General features: G+C 33.8%; 2 protein-coding genes across 4 annotated transcripts; both read left to right on the top strand.

The window, feature by feature from the left end:
- The first annotated feature begins 6,212 nt into the window (after window positions 1-6,212).
- Window positions 6,213-13,880, top strand: ORP1D (OSBP(oxysterol binding protein)-related protein 1D). Its single transcript, XM_022296113.2, has 8 exons — window positions 6,213-7,249; window positions 7,849-8,205; window positions 8,814-8,898; window positions 9,194-9,663; window positions 11,709-11,864; window positions 12,055-12,363; window positions 12,480-12,824; window positions 13,303-13,880. The coding sequence occupies exons 1-8, from the start codon at window positions 6,719-6,721 to the stop codon at window positions 13,474-13,476; spliced, it is 2,427 nt and encodes an 808-aa protein (XP_022151805.1). The 5' UTR covers window positions 6,213-6,718; the 3' UTR covers window positions 13,477-13,880.
- A 1,305-nt stretch (window positions 13,881-15,185) lies between these two features.
- Window positions 15,186-19,550, top strand: LOC111019685 (Pyridoxal-5'-phosphate-dependent enzyme family protein). 3 transcript variants are annotated; one of them, XM_088116942.1, is made up of 7 exons: window positions 15,186-15,483; window positions 15,745-16,062; window positions 16,715-16,757; window positions 17,216-17,551; window positions 18,314-18,443; window positions 18,545-18,718; window positions 19,240-19,550. In XM_088116942.1, the coding sequence occupies exons 1-7, from the start codon at window positions 15,244-15,246 to the stop codon at window positions 19,484-19,486; spliced, it is 1,488 nt and encodes a 495-aa protein (XP_087973068.1). In that variant the 5' UTR covers window positions 15,186-15,243; the 3' UTR covers window positions 19,487-19,550. The 3 variants fall into 3 exon arrangements, with proteins under 3 accessions (XP_087973068.1, XP_022151786.2, XP_022151787.1); XM_022296094.2 differs by having other exon boundaries at window positions 17,201-17,551; XM_022296095.2 differs by having other exon boundaries at window positions 15,188-15,475; window positions 17,201-17,551.
- The last annotated feature ends 7 nt before the right edge of the window (window positions 19,551-19,557 follow it).

Below are 19,557 nucleotides of genomic sequence, written 5' to 3'. Positions count from 1 at the left end.
CGGACGATTTTGTCAGAAAGTATATATGCCATTCTCCCATTTACCACCGTTCGATTGCCACCCTGGATGGAGCTTCCACAGCCGTCCGATTACATCGTGGTACTTGCGGGGCCATCCTAACTCAACACTCGAGATCCACAGGCCCAAAGGCCCTCCCCCAGTACGATCGTATTCGCCTCAATTTTTTAATGAAAAAAATTGTGAATTAAAATATTATTTTGATCCTCAATTTTAATTCATTCTAATTTTTCTACTTTCTCAAAATCTTCATTTGAGTCTTAATACTTTCAACTTATTCATTTAATCTCTGTCTTTTCAAAACATTTATTCTAGTTCTCTATGTTTTTAAAAAGAGATCATTAGTCTTTTAATTTTACTTTTAATCTCATTTTTTATCATAATTTCAACATTATATATTTTATATAAAAATATTTTCGTCGGGTGTATAATTATGTTTTTTTAGTACAGTATCTTGAAAGTATATGTAAATTACCGCTGAACTATGGTCGCTTTGACGTATAGAATTATATTAAAATTTTATAAAGATAGACGAAAATGATATCTTTTAAATGTACATTGACTAAAATGAACCAAAATTAAAGGTACAACGATTAAAAATCAATTAAATTAAAAATATATGGATAAAATAAATATTTTAAAAATACTGAGACTAAAATGAATCAATATTGAAAATACATTGACTAAAATATTATTTTAACAAAAAATTAAATTGGTAAATGTTTTTTTGTCCCCTCTATGTTGCTTGGTTGCGTGTTGGAACCATCAAATTTCCAAATTTTTTTAAACATTCATAGACTTTATGTACCATTTGAAATGGTGGAGTACTTTTTAGCGATTTACATTTGGTCTTTGGTACCCTGGTTTTTATTTAAAGTTAATTAGTTAACATTTTATCAATACCTACCGCATAATTACAAATAATATTTAATGATCATGTATTGATTAAACTTAAATTTATGTGATGAAAGTGCAAAATTTATATATTTTTTTTAGTACAACATGTGGAGGTGGGAGATCGAACTCACAACCTCATAGTTGGAGATATATGTCAATTACCGTTGAGTTAGACTCACTTTGACAAAATTTATATTGTTTTTGTATTTAAATGGTTCGATATCAATTCTAGTTCTTATACCTCAACTTTGATTTATCTTAGTCTCCATACTTTCAAAATATTCGGTGACCAAAATAATATTTTAATCTTTATTCATTAAATAGACTTTACTAATGTAAATTAAAGACATGTTTTTTAGCATTGTCATTTTCTAATATAATTTCTATATTATTGTAAAATATTACGACATGTTTAGAAGTAATTTTTATCCTTGCCGAGTCAAAATTACTTTTATATAAAATAGTAATGATATAGGAGTAATTTTTAAAAATGGCATCCCAAGCCAAAGTACGGCTCTCAAACATGCTCCAACACTTTTAGTGCTTGTTTGAAAGCATTGATCTGGGGGCCAATATTTGGTTTGCCAAGGGTATTCTTGGCATTAAAAGCTTGAGTAAATAGTTTCAAAGGAAAATAAAGGAAAAAGTGATTTTTTTTTTTTAACTTGTCATCGGTATGTCAATTATCGTCGAGCTATATTCGTTTTGACAAAAAAAAATAACATTTTTAAATGAGTTGAGTTGATTGATCTTTACAAGTTATATGCTAAGAAAAAAATTAATAATGAAAACATTTATCTTTTCGATTTCAAGAGTGATGAAAACTTAAAAAGACAAATGTTACCCAAAATTTATATTGATTGATGCAAGTAAGTTGATTTTTTCAAAATGAGGAAAAAAATGGTAAATTGTTTAAAGAATATACAAAGTAAAATTATTCCTTAATGGGTCGAAAGACTTTCGACAATTCTAAGTTATATTACCATTTAGTAAATCGTGTGTGGCAATAAGATCTATTTGGACGTCTCGGGTAAATTTAGTAATGAATTTAGTTCAATGACATAAAATTTTAACATGAATGAATGCGTTGAAATTCCTATTCTACCCTTTATTGAACGTTTTATTATTAGTTTTTTGAAGAAATGATTGTCCTTCTAAAAAACATTTATTTTTAAGGAAGAAAAAACCAGACCAGTATATATGTTCGATTTTTATTTTTATTATTTATTTTAACAATTATAGTTGTTGTCCTTTTAAGTTTTAAGTTTACAAGAACGGCTATGCCGTTACAATGACCTTAATATTTTACGATTGATCTATTGTAGTTCATAAAAACTAGTTTTTAAAATTATTCCAAACAAGTGTTTATTTGGAATGACAATTTTTTTCTTTTGATTTAAAAACTCTCTTTTTCAGAAACAATTAAGTAGCTTCTAAGTATTTATATTATTATTATTAAATAATAATAATATTATTATTATTATTGTTGATGCCAAAATCCGGTCTACTTACGTATATGTCGGAGAGTGATGTGTGGGAAGCTTCGAGTAGTATGTAATTTGTAGAACCAAACTCAACTACTTAACGCACTTCGAAACTTAAATGTGTGTTTGGTAACCAAAATCATTTTTTGAATTGTCAAAATTACTTCCCTTTCCATTGATCATATTTGAACAAATAAAAATTGATTTTAAGAAAGTTTAAATTCATTTTAAATTGATTTTGAATGTATCACTTTGACGGTGGTTATGAAAAAACAATTATACTTAAATCTATTTTTTCAAAATCACTCGTTTTATCATCGCTCTCAAACACACCTTAAGTTAGACTTGGTTCACATGAGATAGTATGAGAGCTTGAGTACTGTTGGTGCAAGAAATTGCACAAGTTGAGAAATGTTATAGCTCTTCTTTTTATCAAAGAGTAATTTGGAAGTACGTTGCCTTGAGATATTAGGATCATACGCCTAGAAACATAATTATGCACCGACTTCCAAGATCCACTATCATTGCAGGATGAAACATCTACTAAATGTCAGCGATCTTTCTACTATGCACGCCTCATTCTATGCCTGTCAAAAAACAACATGGGATCTTCTTGTAGAGACTTGTGTATATTTTTCTCTTCATTTAGAGGAGCTCAAGTTAACCCGACACCAGATGTTAGTGAGAGGTTGCAAGTTCACCCGACAATTATTGTTATTAGTATTATGTAAATATTAATATTATCGGCAGCTTGATAATTGAAATAACCATTCACAACATACTTTCCGTGTAAATTGGAAATAACTAACAACCTTGATTATAAAGCAAACTAAAAAAACGACTTTAAAAAATAGTTTTTTCACAAAATATTTATTTGAATTATGTTTCCATTTTTTGAAAATAGCTTCTGAATGGCTCCTTAAATTACTATTTTAGCCTCTCGACTTGCTCGCCCGAAGCAAATGTTAACGTTACGATCGTAATTTCAACAAAATAAAGGCAGCATTGATATCTCCCTTGCAGGAGGAGATTCTTATCAAACACAAAGCAAACAGATGAAATAAAATATTAATAAAAAATGAAATAAAATAAAATAAATCCATACATTTTACTTCAAAATCACGAAAATTTCGTCCAGTGATAATTTTTATTTTTACAATCAAACTTTTTTGGAAACCAACACTCACATTATTGTTCTTCAGTGATGGATATCGTTATTAACAAATGTTGGAGTTGAATTTATATAACTATTAATTAAGTGATAGATCAAATTCATCTCATTACATTTCGACCAAATATATCTTAATCAATTGAGTTACGTTCAACTTGGCATAAAAATATGATATTATTTTAATAATTTGTTTTTTTTATACAACATGTGGGGTAGGGATTCGAACTCATGACCTCTTGGTCAAAGATAGATGTCTTAACCACTTGAGTTGCTCGGTTTGACATTTTAATAATTTGTTTGTGTTTGAGAATTCACAACTCAATTCGATCATTTTTAATAAACAATACTATCTTCTAAAGATTACTCATTTTAAAGATTTTTTAGAACCATTGTCATCTAAAAAAAACACAATAAATATGTGGGGTGGGGATCAAAGTCACAACCTCTTTGATTGAAGATATATAGCAATTAATGTTGAGCTCGCTTTGGTATAGTAGCTTTTTTAATAATAAAAAATAAATAATTGATATAATTTTTATTATATTAATATGTTGGAATACATGGACGTATCATTCAAACGCTACTCGACACGTCGACGATAAATTTAGCAATTAGTTAAAGTACCTACCAATGACTAAAATGTCATGAGTTCAAATCTCTACCATAAATTAATTTCTTCAGATTAATATACTCACGTGTTAAATATATTAATAAAACAACAATTTAATAACCTATCAACTTTATGTCAAGGATTTTTCTCAAAATTTGTATGGAATGACTTACTTTATGATTTATATACACTTTATTGTACACTGTATATATATTTATTATTTAAATACTATTATAGTCCCGTAGTTTTGATTTTAGTTTATTTTGCTTAATATACATTCAAAACGTCTATCTTGGTCCCACACTTATAAAACGTGATCATTTTAGTATTTTAATTTTCATTTTATCTTATTACTTTCTAACTATAGTTTTAATATGATAGTTCACGCACTAAATTTCTTGAAACATAGTCATGAATTTATATTAAATGGTTAACGTCGTGTATACGATTTATGTTAAAATTCTATAAGTATAGACTAATTTGACTTTTTCAAAGTTCAATGATAAAAACAGACGTTTAAAAACAAAACGACTAAAATAAATAAAAGTTGAAATTACGTTAATCAAAATGATGGAAGTTACATATGACAAAAAAAAAAAAAGAATTAAAATAATATTAAATTTTGAACCACGTTTTTTAAAAATCTTAGTTAAATTGAGATTGACGACACTTTTTGTAATTGGTTGGGTTTGTTTATATTCAAAATGGGGTTATTGGTAATTTAGGAATAAAACTTTACAAAAATCGAAGCAATGTATCAAAAGGTTGTCTTTCCAATAACTACCATCACCAAAGGTTGTCAAAATTAATGGGACATCGCCATTGATGAATGACCAATGTTGCTTAACTATTTATAGAATAAACTCACCCGTCTTGTGATTTTTTTTCCTCTTTTTATTTTGTTGGTTTGGTTTCGGGAGAATAACTCCCCACGTAACTTTTGACACATCGATATTTTTCATCATCACATATAACATCAACTTATTAAAGATTGGATATGACATATATCGTTTTTTCTTTTACTTTCGTACATAGGAGAGTTCCAACTTGGATATTGAATGTCAACACCCAAGCCTCTTGTCATTGCACCAACACCCGAGAGATGATATGACATATATCGTTCCTCAATATTTTTCAGTGTTTTTTACTTCATTTTAAAGAATATAACACTGCAAGTGTGAAAATTAAGAATAGGACTTTCAAGTTATAAAGAAGAAGTGTTATTAATATTTTAACTAGTTTAATTATATTAAAATAGTCCATACAAAAATATTTAGTGAAAATATCAATAGTCTTTAGATTCATTTTCGATATATTTTCTTTTTGTTGTTGGAATGTTATAAGAAGATGAATAATTTTGTGGCACAATGGAATAGATTTTAGAAAATTAGGTGAATAAGGATAGCGGGAAAGAAAAAACAATAAGAAGGAGAAAAATTGTAAATTTTAATTGTTGTTCTAAAACTTTCAAATTTATTCTATTTTGTCTTTAAACTTTCTGTTTTACTTCAATTACCTTCACCAACTTATGTGACCCCAACATGTACTTGAAGTTACTTACCAATTTGTTTAAAAGCATGATAAGCACTGGTAGATTAAAACGAAGAGTTAAAATAACTAAATTAAAACTCAATGAAACTTAAATTACTAAGTCTAGTTGGTTATATTTCAGCATTGAAATTTAATTTTGAGTTTAATAGATTATTCAACCATTCAATTTTTTTTTGTTATTAGATATTATATATTTTAAAGTTTAAAAAGCTGTAGGGATTAATTTTGCACCAATGAAAGGAGGGAAAGGTCACTTTCCCTGGGCGGAGGCGGCGATGGTTTACGGCGGAGGTGCCATAGGCCCATAGGATCCCGATGGAAGGTATGAGGGTATGAAATGACAGAAAAGGCCCTAGTTTGTGCTAAAAATCAAAATAAAAAAATAATGAGAGAGGAGAGAGAAAAGGGGTATAATTCCAAAAAAACATAAAAAGGCGATTTTCCTCACCCAACGGACACCCCCTTCCCCACCCCCAAACCCCAATCACTACCTGGCCATTATGCGCACGTTAGCTGTCTCCACTCAACACTCACTTCCAATTCCAATTCCAATTCCAATTCCAAATCCAAATCCAAATCCAAATCAATCCCTCTTTATAATCTCTGCATTCCATTTAATTAATCTCAAATCTCAAATCTCAAATCCCAAATCCCAAATCCCAAATCCCAAATCCCAGCTCCTCCCACAGTCCTCTCAGTCCATGCTTTTGCTTAACATGCGCTGCGCTGCAATTCCCTGAATTTACTCCTCCCCCCACTGCCCCATTTAATGGTCCTGCTCTCCTCATAACTCCTCCCCCTTCTCATTCACCAGATCTCAACTCTTCTTCTTCTGTATGTCATTTCTGAATCCTTCCGCTTTCCCAGGCTTTCTCTCCTCCGATCGCCTCCCACATTCCTTTCTTCGCTCTTCTTTGCTTCTTATGTCTCCGTGATCCATGCTGTGTGTTGGGTCTTCTTTCGTTTTCTGCTTCGTCTTGCCCTCAGATGAATCCTCTCTGCTGCATTGCTCCCGTTTCTATTGATCGGGACCGGGCTAATCCGGTTGTTGCCAAATCCCCTTCTCACTGTCAGCTAGGGCTCGATGCTCCTATTAAGACCTTGGGCTACGGCTCCAAACCCACCTTTTCCGCTCAGGTCTCCTCGGTTGGGACCGAATCGGACAAGGTTTCTGTCTCTGTCAACCCTGAGCTGGAAGACTCGGTTACTGAAGCTCGGGATTCCAAGCTACTTGCGCCCAATGGTGCTGTCAGTGGCACCGTTGCTGGGATTTTGTACAAGTGGGTGAACTATGGGAGGGGTTGGAGGTCCAGATGGTTCGTGCTGGAAGATGGGGTGCTTTCTTACTACAAGATTCACGGCCCCGATAAAATTCTGACCAGCCCTGCTAGAGAGAAGGATGTTAGGGTGATCGGAGAGGATTCTTTGAGGTATATGAGGAAAGCTAATTGGGGGGGAAGCGCACGACTCGGGCTCTTGAAGAAGCAATGCAAACCTTTCGGAGAAGTTCATTTGAAGGTGGGTGCTGTTTTGTATTAAAAAATATGATTCACTACGGGGTTGGGTTGTTGAATGTATGCGGGAATATGAATGGGATACATTTTTCTTTTCGACTCTGAATTACTTTTAGCGTTTAAGTTGTTGTTTTGCTTGATTGGACGCCCATGACGGTGGTGTTAACCAAGAAAATGCATGTGTCAACTTACGCGTCTCAATTGGCGAATTATAATAACATATACGAGCTTGGTTTTGCATGTTATAATCTTCCGTGCTTCACGCGGACCTTGGGGCGGCAGCCTCGAACTCTTGTTTTCGCACTACTTCGTTAACGTTTCTGATAAATTTCCATCTCTTATTCATAAAAGAAAAGTTCCAGCTATACCCAGGTCAAAATTCTCTTACAATACTCTCTGACATTTCTTGTCTTCCTGCCTGGGAATTTAGTATTTAATTGCCATATAGCGTCTCCTCTTGAGGGCTAATCGTCTTATTTTGAGCCAGTGTTCATTTGGGAAGAAAAAACACAGAGTTCCCTGCCCTTGCTCTTGTTCGTTGTCTTTCTCCCCCATTTAACTTTCTTTCGTGATTTGCTACTCCTAACCTAGCCTATTTTGCAGGTTTCTTCAGTTCGTGCTAGTAAATCAGATGATAAAAGACTTTCTATTTTCACTGGAACAAAAACTCTTCACTTGCGGTGCATATCGAAGGAAAACAGAGCTGCGTGGATTGATGCTTTGCTGTCTGCCAAGGATCTTTTCCCTAGAGTGTTGAGCAGCAGTGATTTTCTTCCATCCCAGGAGGTGGTTGTTTCGACAGAGAAGCTTCGTTCACGATTATCACAGGAAGGGATTGATGAGACAGTCATCAATGACTGTGAATCTATCATGCTCTCTGAACTCTCTGAGATGCAAAACCAGTTGAAATCTCTCCAATACAAGCATGTTGCTCTATTAGAAACATTGAGGCGCTTGGAGGTATTTCCTCTATTCTTCATTCATCAACTACTCTTTTACCTGATACATTGAATTGTCATAAAAAAAGAACAAGCCCAGATTTTGGATAAGATTAATATGTTGGGGGTATTAAAACTTGTCTATGTTCTATTGGATATTTGGTAGTGATGTTAAACTAGGGCCAAGTACCTTTTATTCATAATATAGAATATTTGCAACCAAAAGAAATAAGTATTGAACTTTATTGATGCCTAATTATATGCAGTAAAGATATCCACTAAAATGTAACCAAACTGGTTAAAAGTAAAACCACTAAGAATTTCTACACTTCAAGAAGCCCATGAAATACTAAATATAGGCAATCCTCGCAAATTCACAATTGGAAATGAGTGTAACGATATAATACGTATCCGTTGAGTTTTTGACAGGTTCTCCGATTCTTCTTAATGTATGGTTTCCATCATTCATGTTTTTAATTTTTATTTTCAAAATTTCCTGCACGTACCTTTTTATTTCCACTAACGCACATGCTCATTTCACACCTCACACAATTTTGGAAATATGTTTACCAATTGGAATCTGAGAACTTAACTTATTTTGAAGACATAATAGCTAAAATTGTTCTACAGACAGAGAAAATAGAACTGGAAACTACTGTTGTGGATGAAACAAAGGAACGGGAGTCTTGCTGCGGACAGAATAGACGATTCAGTGGTTAGTAATTCTTGAGCTTTTCGATTGGCTAATATTCTTAAAACCAACCAGACCAGATTCTTGAACCCTGCAGTATAGATATGATGAAGTTCAAATATTCAAAGTGTGCTTATTTTTTGATAGAAATGAGCCGATAAATCTCAGCGATGAGTCGGTAATTGTAGTTCTTTTCTTACTGTAGCTAGAGGAGAAATTTAAATTGCATGTTTTCCAAATCTCTCCTCTAGGTCCAAAGTTGGTGAGTTGTCCATTTCTTATGGTCTGATATTTTGCTAATTTTCCTCCCTTGTTTCAGATTTCTATTCTGTTATGTCGGAGGGAAGTGCATCTGATTTTGATGCAGAAAATGAGAGTCAAGATGGAGGTGACGTTGAAACAGATGAAGATGATGGAATGTATTTCGATACCAAGGATTTTCTATCTGCAGAAGCTCTGAGAAGTGCCTCCTACAGGAGTAGGGAATCCTCAGGAATTGCTTGTGCATACGATAGTGGTTTTTACTTCTCTGACCATCTGTGTGAAGCTGAGAATCAGATAAGGATGGTGAAATATCCATATGTCAAAAGAAGGGACAGCCTTCCAGACCCGAAGGAGAAAGAGAAGCCTGTTGGCTTGTGGTCGATTATCAAAGATAATATTGGAAAGGACTTATCTGGAGTATGTCTACCTGTTTACTTTAATGAGCCACTATCTTCGTTGCAAAAGTGTTTTGAGGATTTGGAGTATTCTTACTTGGTTGATCAAGCGTTCGAATGGGGCAAGCAGGTCAGTTACTTATTGTTATTTCATTTGCTGCAAAGCAGTTTTATAGCAATTATGGTTGATTGCAACCGTTCATTTTTACATACAGATTTACATGCCACAAGATATACTCTACCTATATTTGTTAGTTTATCTTTGGTAGAATTCATGCCCAGCACTTCAGTGTCTGCATAACTATTGTGTATTTTCTTCCTTCAAAATTTGATAGATACTTATTTAGAGTTGGAGGTAGTTGCTTTGTTTGTCAACATGGTTTGTTGAACTGCAGACTTCCCAATTCTTGTCCCTATGAAATATTCAGGACTTGAGCTTCATAGCTAATAGCAATTGACTTGGATTGTCTTTGGCATTTTCTTTTTCTTGGAGTTCTTCATGGATTCATACCATTTCCTTTAAATTTTTGATATTGTCGTGGATCTGTTTCTAGTTCTCAGTCCTATTGTTGATATGAGACGTTGCCATAAAAGTCTTTATCTAAATTAATGATAATGTGTTAATTAAAATTCTTCATCATTAGTTCTTCACGTCATTTGTTGACCATCATTTTTATGGTAGGGACTAATGTGTGTTCAAAGAAAGTTGCAGATCTATAACTGAAATTTGTTAAAACTATCAAAATGGAAAATGTGTATAAGTTTGAGAAATTAAATTTTAAAAGTTCAAAAACCAAAATAGAAAATGAATTAAAGTTGAGGGGCCAAAACTATCTTTAACCTAAATATGATATCTAAACTTCAAGTTATGAAGCATGTGATAAAGGAAATGACGATTAAAATTGAATTCTTATGGTATTATTGATTTAGGAGAGAGGGGCCTTTTGGCTCTTGGTAATATTTTTCTAAATTTTAGATATGAATGAAAAGTTTGTTTATTGTTTGAAATGAAAAGGAGAGAATGATAAATAGAAAAAGTTAATTGGATGGCTTCATTGTGATCTTGTAACTTTTTTACTTTTAGAAGAACACTAGATAAGGAGAGAGGATATACCAATGGAGAGCGGAGGCAATGATCGAGAGGGATAAAGAGAGGAATGTATAGAGCAAGAGAAATAAAGTGCAAGCAGGGTAAGAAGAGAGAGAGGAAGCAGAGAGTGGGAAAGATAGGAAGACCTAGACGAGAGAGACAAAGCAAGATTGAAACAGTAAGCAACAAATAGCAAGAGTGAGGACAAAGAGTGAGACTTATAGCAAGAGGGATGTGGAGAGCAAGGTGAAAAAAGCAGCTTAACTGAAGGCTGAAGAATTAAGGGAGACAGACAAAAAGATGGGTCCTGGAGAGCAAGGTGAAAAGAGCAGCTTAACTGAAGGCTGAATAATTAAGGGAGACAGACAAAAAGATGGGTCCTGCGCAGGTGAAACCTCATGAGAGAATGTGGAAGTTTTGGATTTTTGTTTTTGCTAATAGAGTTTATATTTTCTTTGGCTTTTGGGGAGGGTTTCTTATCCTGCCTTATATACTCTTTCAAGTGATTAAATACTTGTCTGAAGCGAGAAAATATAAGACACTACCAACGGAAGTTAGTTAATTCGAGAAACACAGTTTTTTAAAGCTGAATTCTAATTTCTGGAGAACTTTGTCAAACTGAAACATATTATATCCCTATCTCAACATAATTGGGAGTACGATGTTGGAATTTTAATTTCCACCAGGACAACAATGTGAATGTGTATATTGATCATACAACCTACGTAAAGGTGTTTTCCATTGCATGCTGTTTTTAACTTGGTTTCTAGTGTGTTTGATCTAAAAATCTTTAATATGAATGTGAAGAGGGATAAAAAGGTAAAGTCTGGTTGCGGATTTAGTTGAAGAAAGAGAATATGGCTTTTTAATTAAGGCGAGAAAAGAAAAGAAAAGTGTACTTTTGGAGAGAAGTTATCTCTCTCCAAGTGGCTAACAAGTTAGGAGAAGGAGCATAGCTGTACATTGATATTTCACACGTTCAGTAATTCCTCTTATTGAGTCCATATTGTGAATTTGATACCTGTTATAGTGTTTAATCGAACATTTTCCCCTTAAATCAATCAGTTTTATGATTTGTGGTGCAGGGGAATGACTTGATGAGAATTTTAAAGATTGCTGCTTTTGCTGTTTCTGGCTATGCTTCTACAGAAGGTCGACAATGTAAACCATTTAATCCTCTACTTGGAGAGACCTACGAAGCTGACTATCCAGACAAAGGACTTCGTTTTTTCTCAGAAAAAGTAATGATTTTCTTGCATACCTAAAAACTTAATATTGCATTTTACATTCAAAGAGTGTTTTCCATTTTTGTTGGGTGCTTTTCATGCTGGAGGTACTACATTTTATTTTTATAACAAATGAAGTTTGGGGAGGAGGGTATTGTCTACAAACCTTTGATTTTGTATCTAACCATTACAACCTTGCCCTCAGGTAAGTCACCATCCAATGATTGTTGCTTGCCATTGTGAGGGAAGAGGCTGGAAATTTTGGGCAGACTCCAATCTCAAGGGTAAGTTTTGGGGGAGATCCATTCAGCTTGATCCTGTGGGTGCCCTTACCTTGCAGTTTGAGGATGGGGAGACGTTCCAATGGAGCAAGGTCACTACTTCAATTTACAATATCATACTAGGCAAAATTTACTGTGATCATTATGGCACCATGCGAATCAAGGGCAGTGGCAACTACTCCTGCAAGCTTAAGTTCAAGGAACAGTCAATCATTGATCGGAATCCACATCAGGTAAATTTTGTGGTCAAGGAACAAAGTATGATTTGTTTACCATCCCTGTGCAGAATTGTAAGAATACAAACAAACATCTGAAAAATCCATTAAAAAAAACTTCTTCATTCCTGCAGGTCCATGGATTTGTGCAAGATAATAGAACTGGAGAGAAGGTAGCACTGTTGGTGGGAAAGTGGGATGAGGCGATGTACTATGTGTTGGGAGACCCAACTACAAAGCCCAAGGGGTATGATCCGATGACAGAAGCTGTATTGCTCTGGGAAAGAGACAGATCTGAAACTAAAACAAGATATAATCTCTCCCCCTTTGCAATATCCTTGAATGAACTTACACCTGGTTTGATGGAGATACTGCCTCCAACTGACTCGAGGCTTAGACCAGATCAAAGACATCTGGAAAACGGAGAATATGAGTTGGCAAATTCTGAGAAGCTTAGACTTGAACAGTTGCAGAGACAGGTACTTTAGTTCATGCTATTCTATCATTATATTCAGGTTCGATTGATTGGACACGAAAATAAGTCGTGCAATAGATATTTGCCTCAGCCGTCCATTATCTGTGCCTAATTATTGATTTTAACAATTAATGCTAATGCATACCAGTTCAAGTTTCTAGTCTTTGCTGCCCCTCCCTCATTAAGTAGTCTTGGGTTCACTCAATGTGAAAACGGTTTTGGTTTATTTCATTCCATTGCATGTGTGAACGCTGAAAGTGACATAAATGTTGATTACCACTAAATGCCCTACACTCTGCTCAACTTACCAAAAAATGAGTTCCATTCGTATCTTGTTAAAAAAAAGAACTAACAACAACACATCCTTATTGGGGGATTCTAATGATGAAACCATAATATGTTACTGAGTCCTACATTTCATTGTTTCACATGCATTTTGTTAAGAAGCTAGCACCGAAGTTACGTTTTATAATTCGATGCAGGCCCGGAAGTTGCAGGAGAGAGGTTGGCAACCCAGATGGTTTCAGAAGGATGAAGATGGTTGTTACCGTTATTTGGGTGGTTATTGGGAAGCTAGAGACAGAAAGAATTGGGAAGGAATTCCTGATATATTTGGGCAACCTACAGATCCGGTCCCATGTTCAGGAGAAGAGTAAAGTCCCACCTTGCTCCCTCCATCCTGCATAGTTTTTTCTTTTTAGTTCACTTGCCCCTTCTCTTTCTCTCTCTTTTTTTTTTTCCCATTCTCCAAGTGGGAATTTTGTTGTAACGTATTAGCTCCCTCCCAATTGTAGTATTAGCAGTAGTAATAGAGAAGTAAAATATTCAATACTGTACTTGTGTTGGGGGAAAAAAAAACTCTAATTCATTGGGCTGCAAATATTTGGCCATTCCCCTTTACAGAAACCTTGGGGAAACGAAATATAGCCATCGACATCCATGATTGCTTGTGTAGAACTAGAACTCCAGTGCGACATGTCGTTTGATATGAAACGACAACATACTGGTTTATCATCCCACTCTCTAAGTCATAAATTTTTAAAGGATTTTTTCCCTTGTATTTCTAGCGTCATTTTTAAATATTGTCAATGTTGAAATACTTTATGTGGCCAGTTAACACATCCTACGATCCCATTCTCAGTAATGTAACCGCCAAAAAGAGAGGAAAAGAAAAAGACTCCAGTCTAGTAATTGTGTATGAGTATTTATTTATTTTTTTTGTTTGAAATTTTATTTTTAAATAGTGAAGTAAGATTATTAAATACTGTGATAACTGATACTCAAAGTTGGTTCATGAACTTTTTTTAATATTCTTTTTAGTGTGTATGCAGATTAAAAATTATTTTAAAATGTTATTGCGATGTTAAGAAAACTGTTAATTTAAATATTTATTAAGAAAATATTTTTATATTTTTTCTATAAATAATCATCTAAGTTGATATTTGATCGATATTTCTCTCGATATTCTTGTAAATTGAGACCTCGGAATTTTGTTTATACTCTTAGAAAATAAATGCGGTTGAATAAATATTTTTTAGAAAATAAAAAAACTAAGTTCATTTATTAATAGCATTTGTTACTCTCTTTTTCACCTCTTAAAACTTCGTTTGGAATCAAAAGGGCATTACTTACTTTATTATTAATTGGATTAATTTTTATTAAAGGATGGTTGTAAATATGTCAAAATCATTTGGTCAAATTAATAAAATAGCAACCACATTTAATTTTTTTAAATATAACATTTTTTAAAAGAAAAAAAAATGGAGGTCCAATTTTGAATAACAATTTTACCCAAATGATATATATCTGTAATATATTTATAATATATCTAACTACTGATATATGTATATGATATAAATCAAATATACTAATATGAGTGTGATATATTTGCAATGTGTATGTGATATACATTTTATATATTATTGATATTATTGATACGAGTGTCTGTACAATACGTATGTTGTATACATCTAAAATACAATCGATATGAATGTCTGATATACTGATATGAGTATCTAGTATACGTGAAATTTTTGACTATGTTTGAAAATTTAAAAAACAGGTGACGTATTTTGAAATACATAAAAGATTTTTGCTGTCCCTGAATTTATTTAATTAAATATAAATATCTACTTTAAACCCACATTTAAAAATAAATTGGCATTATGTACTAAAAAAAAAGTAAATAATTTGGCATTATAAAGTTTTTTTTTCCACAACAATTTCCAGTGATTTTATAAATTATGTTAAAGTCGAATCATTATTTTTTACTTTTTAATTCTCTTTTTCAAACTGTTATGATATTTATTTTTCTAAACCTTTTATGAATGTCCAATGCAAATTCAGAAAATAGGTAAATAAGTAAGTTGAGAGTGAGAGATTAATCTTGGAGAAGCCGCACTGAATGGTGGCAGCGGGAAAATATGAGGCAGGGGATACCCAAAATGGGGAGCGCGCGCTCCGTTTGTAGCTTCATGAGCGTCCCCAGTCGGCCCGGCGATGTTTCCGGCGTTCTCCGGTGGTGGAGGACGGTGGTTGAGTCGGAAATGGGAGGGCCTGGATACTTTTTCAGTGCTACGAAACTTCGTTTGCTTCACAGTAAAACAGCTATTGCAGCGGTTGACAACGAATTTTCCTTCCGTAACTTTACCGATGGTTCGCAGGTTTACGAGATTCAAGTTTCCAGCATTTTCATTCATGTAGATTTGGGATTGATTATCTCATTCACTGCACTCGTCAGTTAAGAAAAGACTATATAAGTTGTGACTAATGCTGATTTGCGTATATATATTTTTGGACGAAACCCAATTTTGCTGATATTTTCCCTCAATTGTCTTCGTTTTTATCTCATATCAATTGTAGCACGACTCTCTTATATTGTTTACTTCGAGTACGAATCATGATGGATTATTCTCGGTGGGCAGGGTGTCAAATTAGGCGGTGAAGAGTTTGTGTCTAGATTATTGGACAGAAGATGGACGTTGGCTGATCCCGATACCAAGATAAGCAAAGTTACGTTCTCAAATGCAGATACAAATCTTGAAAATTCACCTGCTAGTCACCTGTGCTTGGCAGTCGACACAAATAGTTGTACGTTTAATGATGTGTCGAGGACAGATTATCAAGAGCAGTCATTCTATGTTGTTAGGGATGATTTATTGCACCCACTGATAAATGGTAACAAGGCAAGAAAACTGGATGGAGTTCTACCTCTAATTGAAGATAACTCAGTGACTGATGTGGTGAGATTATATCTCTTTGGGCATAGTAGGAAGCTTTCCGGTAAATTTTCTTGTTTAATGTCTGTTTTGAATGTCAGTTCTCTGCAAGTATCCATAGATTAATATCTTTCTTATTGGATCCTTGGTGTTCTGCCAAGGATAAAGGAGTGTTATAGCACGAACTTTTTATTTTGAGCAGAGGGCTGTTGATATTAGGCATCAACATCGCACTTATTTTTAATTTCTTGTTTAGAGGATCCATTTGATTTATGTTGTTCGTCTGAAATTTTACTTAAATTTATTTTTCTATGCTTGCAGTTTATGAACAAAATGTTCATGGATAAGTTAATTTAACAATATGTAAAGTTGGTAAAAATCAGAAAATTGATTAAGAAATGTCATTGTTAGATAAGGTACATTAATAAACCTGTTTACCATCTCCTAAATTTTCTGCACCAAGATTGCTTATCCCTCTTACCTTTACATATTTCAATATAAGCATTTAGTTTGCGAAGGATTGGTTTTAGTTTTGGCGCCTGGACATTTCCTGGAGTTGATGGAACCGAAATTATTTATTTAGTTTAGTGTTATTCATAACTATGCCCGCTCTGATCATGCCACTTATTAACCTTTAGGATCGGGAACAATTCACTGAATTTGAACCATTTTATAGGTTACATGTGGGGGTTGTCAAAGTGCACATGCAGCTGCTACTGGTAGGTGCCTTCCCATCCAGAAAACTTTTCTTTCTTTCTCTATTTTTCACACAATTGTGAGACGAGACCACAACGTCAAGTTTTAGTAGAGTGACAAGAGAAAGGATGTTGTCCTCAAGGATTAGGGTACATTTCATTCAGGTTCCATGGTAGGATGTTGTCAAGTTTTTGTAGGTGTTCCATGGATGTCTTGCAAGGTTCTGTTTTTTTCCCCTCCCCTTTTCTTCTTTTTGCTCCTCAAATTGTCACCTTGGAGCTGGAAATTTTTATTTTATTTTATTTGCTCCAAAGTACTTAAGACTAGCGCAAAATGTATATAAAAAATGTTGAATATATAAAAAGATATCCTCTTGTCTTCATTGTCTTCATTCTTACTCCCCACTCAGCCAATGTAAATGAGCCTGGTAGAAATTTGTTTCTGCGCACTGATTTTATACTTTCAGCTGTTTTATGTGCAGAACGGGGTCTGAGGTCACATTTACTTCTACGCGGGGAGCAACCTGAACTCTTAACTGGATACAACTTAATTTCAACAATATATGGAAATGTCACATATGTTCCCAGAGCTATTTATGCCAATCGGGAAAAAATGCTCAAGAGCCAAGCTGATTTGGTGGCAGGCAGTAGTGACGGTATCATATGGTTCGATGATATTTTTCCATCTTCTCTTAAGAAGCAAGCGTGTTCTACAAATTCTGTGCAAATTGATTATGATTTTAATAGAAGGGCTAGAAAGCATGGAAGAAAGGTTATAGTTATCAATGAAGGAGCTGGAGATGCCGTCGCGTTGCTAGGTAACTGGAAACCGTTCTTTCTGAAGTGAGTATAATCTTAATATCTTAATATTCCATCAACATAACTTGGGGGCTTGTATGACATATTTACCTCTGATCCTCGGCCCGAGGGCTTGTATTACATATTTAGTTTTGGTCAGAAAATGATTTTCCATAACATTGATTTGCATACGAATTTTGAATCTGTATTTCATGGCAGCCTTTTAGACGAGATGAAAAAGCTTTTTAGTTTGTCATTTTTCAGGATCTTGCATTTACATGCTGCAGTCATATTTTGATATTGTTGCCCTTGATTTGAAATTATTATGTGGAATGAACCAAAATCTTGCATGGAAAAGTGCTTTCCAGTTTGACTAACTCGATGCAAAGACGTAGTTCTGTGGTTGATATATACAAGAGTGGCCTGATTAAATAGTATCTTGCATGGATGTGAATGTTGGTAGGAAGATGTAATGGAGTATTTACCTCCATCTATTCTGTTACAGGCACTTTCGCCTATAGATTTAACATCTGAAATTTGGGGCTAAAATAAAGATCGTATATTCTTATGTTTTGAAAATTCTTCTTTAAATCACAAGTCAAGCAAGCTCTAAACGTCTCCAAGATTATTTTTACTTCATCTTTGACATGCTTTAATTTCTTGCTAAATAAGAAAATATGCTTGTTATGACGACTGCTCGATCACTTGCCTAGTTCTAGTTTTTATTTGTTTGCATGTCTTTTCAGGCATTGTTTCAATGCTAAAAGTTCACTCTTTCTTAGGTTTAATTCGATTGGTGAAGTACCTTTCCCAGGATCATTTACTTGGGAAACAGAGAGCTGTTAAGTTTGTTGTAGATGCTGGAACTGGGACGACTGCAGTAGGTTTGGGTCTTGGAGCTCTATGTTTAGGGTTTGTGCAAAATCTGTCTGGTGAAATCCATATGAGAATTGCATTAGTTTCTAATGTTACTAAGTTGTGCTGAAACACTCTTTCTTTGTCATTCATGCCAGGCTCCCGTGGGAGGTCACTGCACTGATGCTGGCTGATAAAATTGACGGGTATAAACAGCAGGAGAAACGTTTGATTTCTGAATTCAGGAAGTATTTTGGCTATCCTGCTGACCTAGGCAACAATGTAGTAAATGGTGCAGTTGTCAATTGGGTAGAGCGTTTCCATCCAAGAAAGTGAGTAGTTCGTTTTAGGGTCTGTTTGGTACCTCACAATTTTGAGTGATTTCAAATAAATTTTGTTATTTGGAACCTCAGAATTTTGAATGATAATTTCAAATCGTGTTTTTATGGAATTTTTTTTTTGATTAAAATGGTTGGATTTTGCAAGGATTTCATAAAATTTCAAAGTAAATTATTTATTTAAACTTGTCATATTTTAATTTCTAATTAATATATTTAGATTAAAAGCCTAAATCAACAAATTTTTTATTTTTTTTTTCATTTCAAGCAAACAAGAAATGTAATTAATTAAATTCATTTCAGATCATTCCCATTCTAAACAAGAAAAAAGAATTTCAAATAATTTATTGCATTTCTAATTACTTAATTTAAAATAATTTCTTGAACTTTGTTGATATCAAACGGGAGTTAATTTTAACCTCTTTTACATTCTCTCTCCCATTCGAATACATATTAAGAATATCGTACTGTTTGAATTAGGCTGTCTGTATTACATTCTCTCTCCCATTTTGTAGATTTGGCAATGTGTTGGATGGGGAAGTGGAGACGTGCAGACAAATTGCTCAGAAAACCGGTATTCTTGTTGATCCTATTTATACTCTGGCTGCTTGGGAAATGGCTTCTTTTCTTTCTCAAAAGGGAGCCAAAACAAATGCAGATGTGGTGGTATTGCTTCATACTGGTGGTACCCTAGGCATGTTTGGACTAGCTCAAAGGTATAAATCTTACTTTAATGACCTGAAAAATGTGTTCCCTTATTAACAGTAGTAGAATAACAAGTCAAATTTTTTTTTTTTTAAATTTAATTCTCTACATTATTGACTTCCGCAATC

The sequence above is a fragment of the Momordica charantia genome (genome assembly GCF_013281855.1).
Source record: "Momordica charantia cultivar OHB3-1 chromosome 9 unlocalized genomic scaffold, Mcharantia_2.0 BLBB01000009.1, whole genome shotgun sequence".
Taxonomy (NCBI): Eukaryota; Viridiplantae; Streptophyta; class Magnoliopsida; order Cucurbitales; family Cucurbitaceae; genus Momordica; species Momordica charantia.
This window is presented reverse-complemented; position numbering and strand designations above follow the sequence as displayed.

Coding starts and splice junctions, on each gene's coding strand:
- ORP1D (XM_022296113.2), top strand. CDS start 6,719: ATGAATCCTCTCTGCTGCATTGCTCCCGTTTCTATTGATCGGGACCGG. Junction 8,899..9,193: donor ACAGAATAGACGATTCAGTG/GTTAGTAATTCT, acceptor CCCTTGTTTCAG/ATTTCTATTCTGTTATGTCG. Junction 9,664..11,708: donor CGTTCGAATGGGGCAAGCAG/GTCAGTTACTTA, acceptor TTTGTGGTGCAG/GGGAATGACTTGATGAGAAT.
- LOC111019685 (XM_022296094.2), top strand. CDS start 15,244: ATGAGGCAGGGGATACCCAAAATGGGGAGCGCGCGCTCCGTTTGTAGC. Junction 18,444..18,544: donor CTTGGAGCTCTATGTTTAGG/GTTTGTGCAAAA, acceptor CATTCATGCCAG/GCTCCCGTGGGAGGTCACTG. Junction 18,719..19,239: donor GAGCGTTTCCATCCAAGAAA/GTGAGTAGTTCG, acceptor CCCATTTTGTAG/ATTTGGCAATGTGTTGGATG.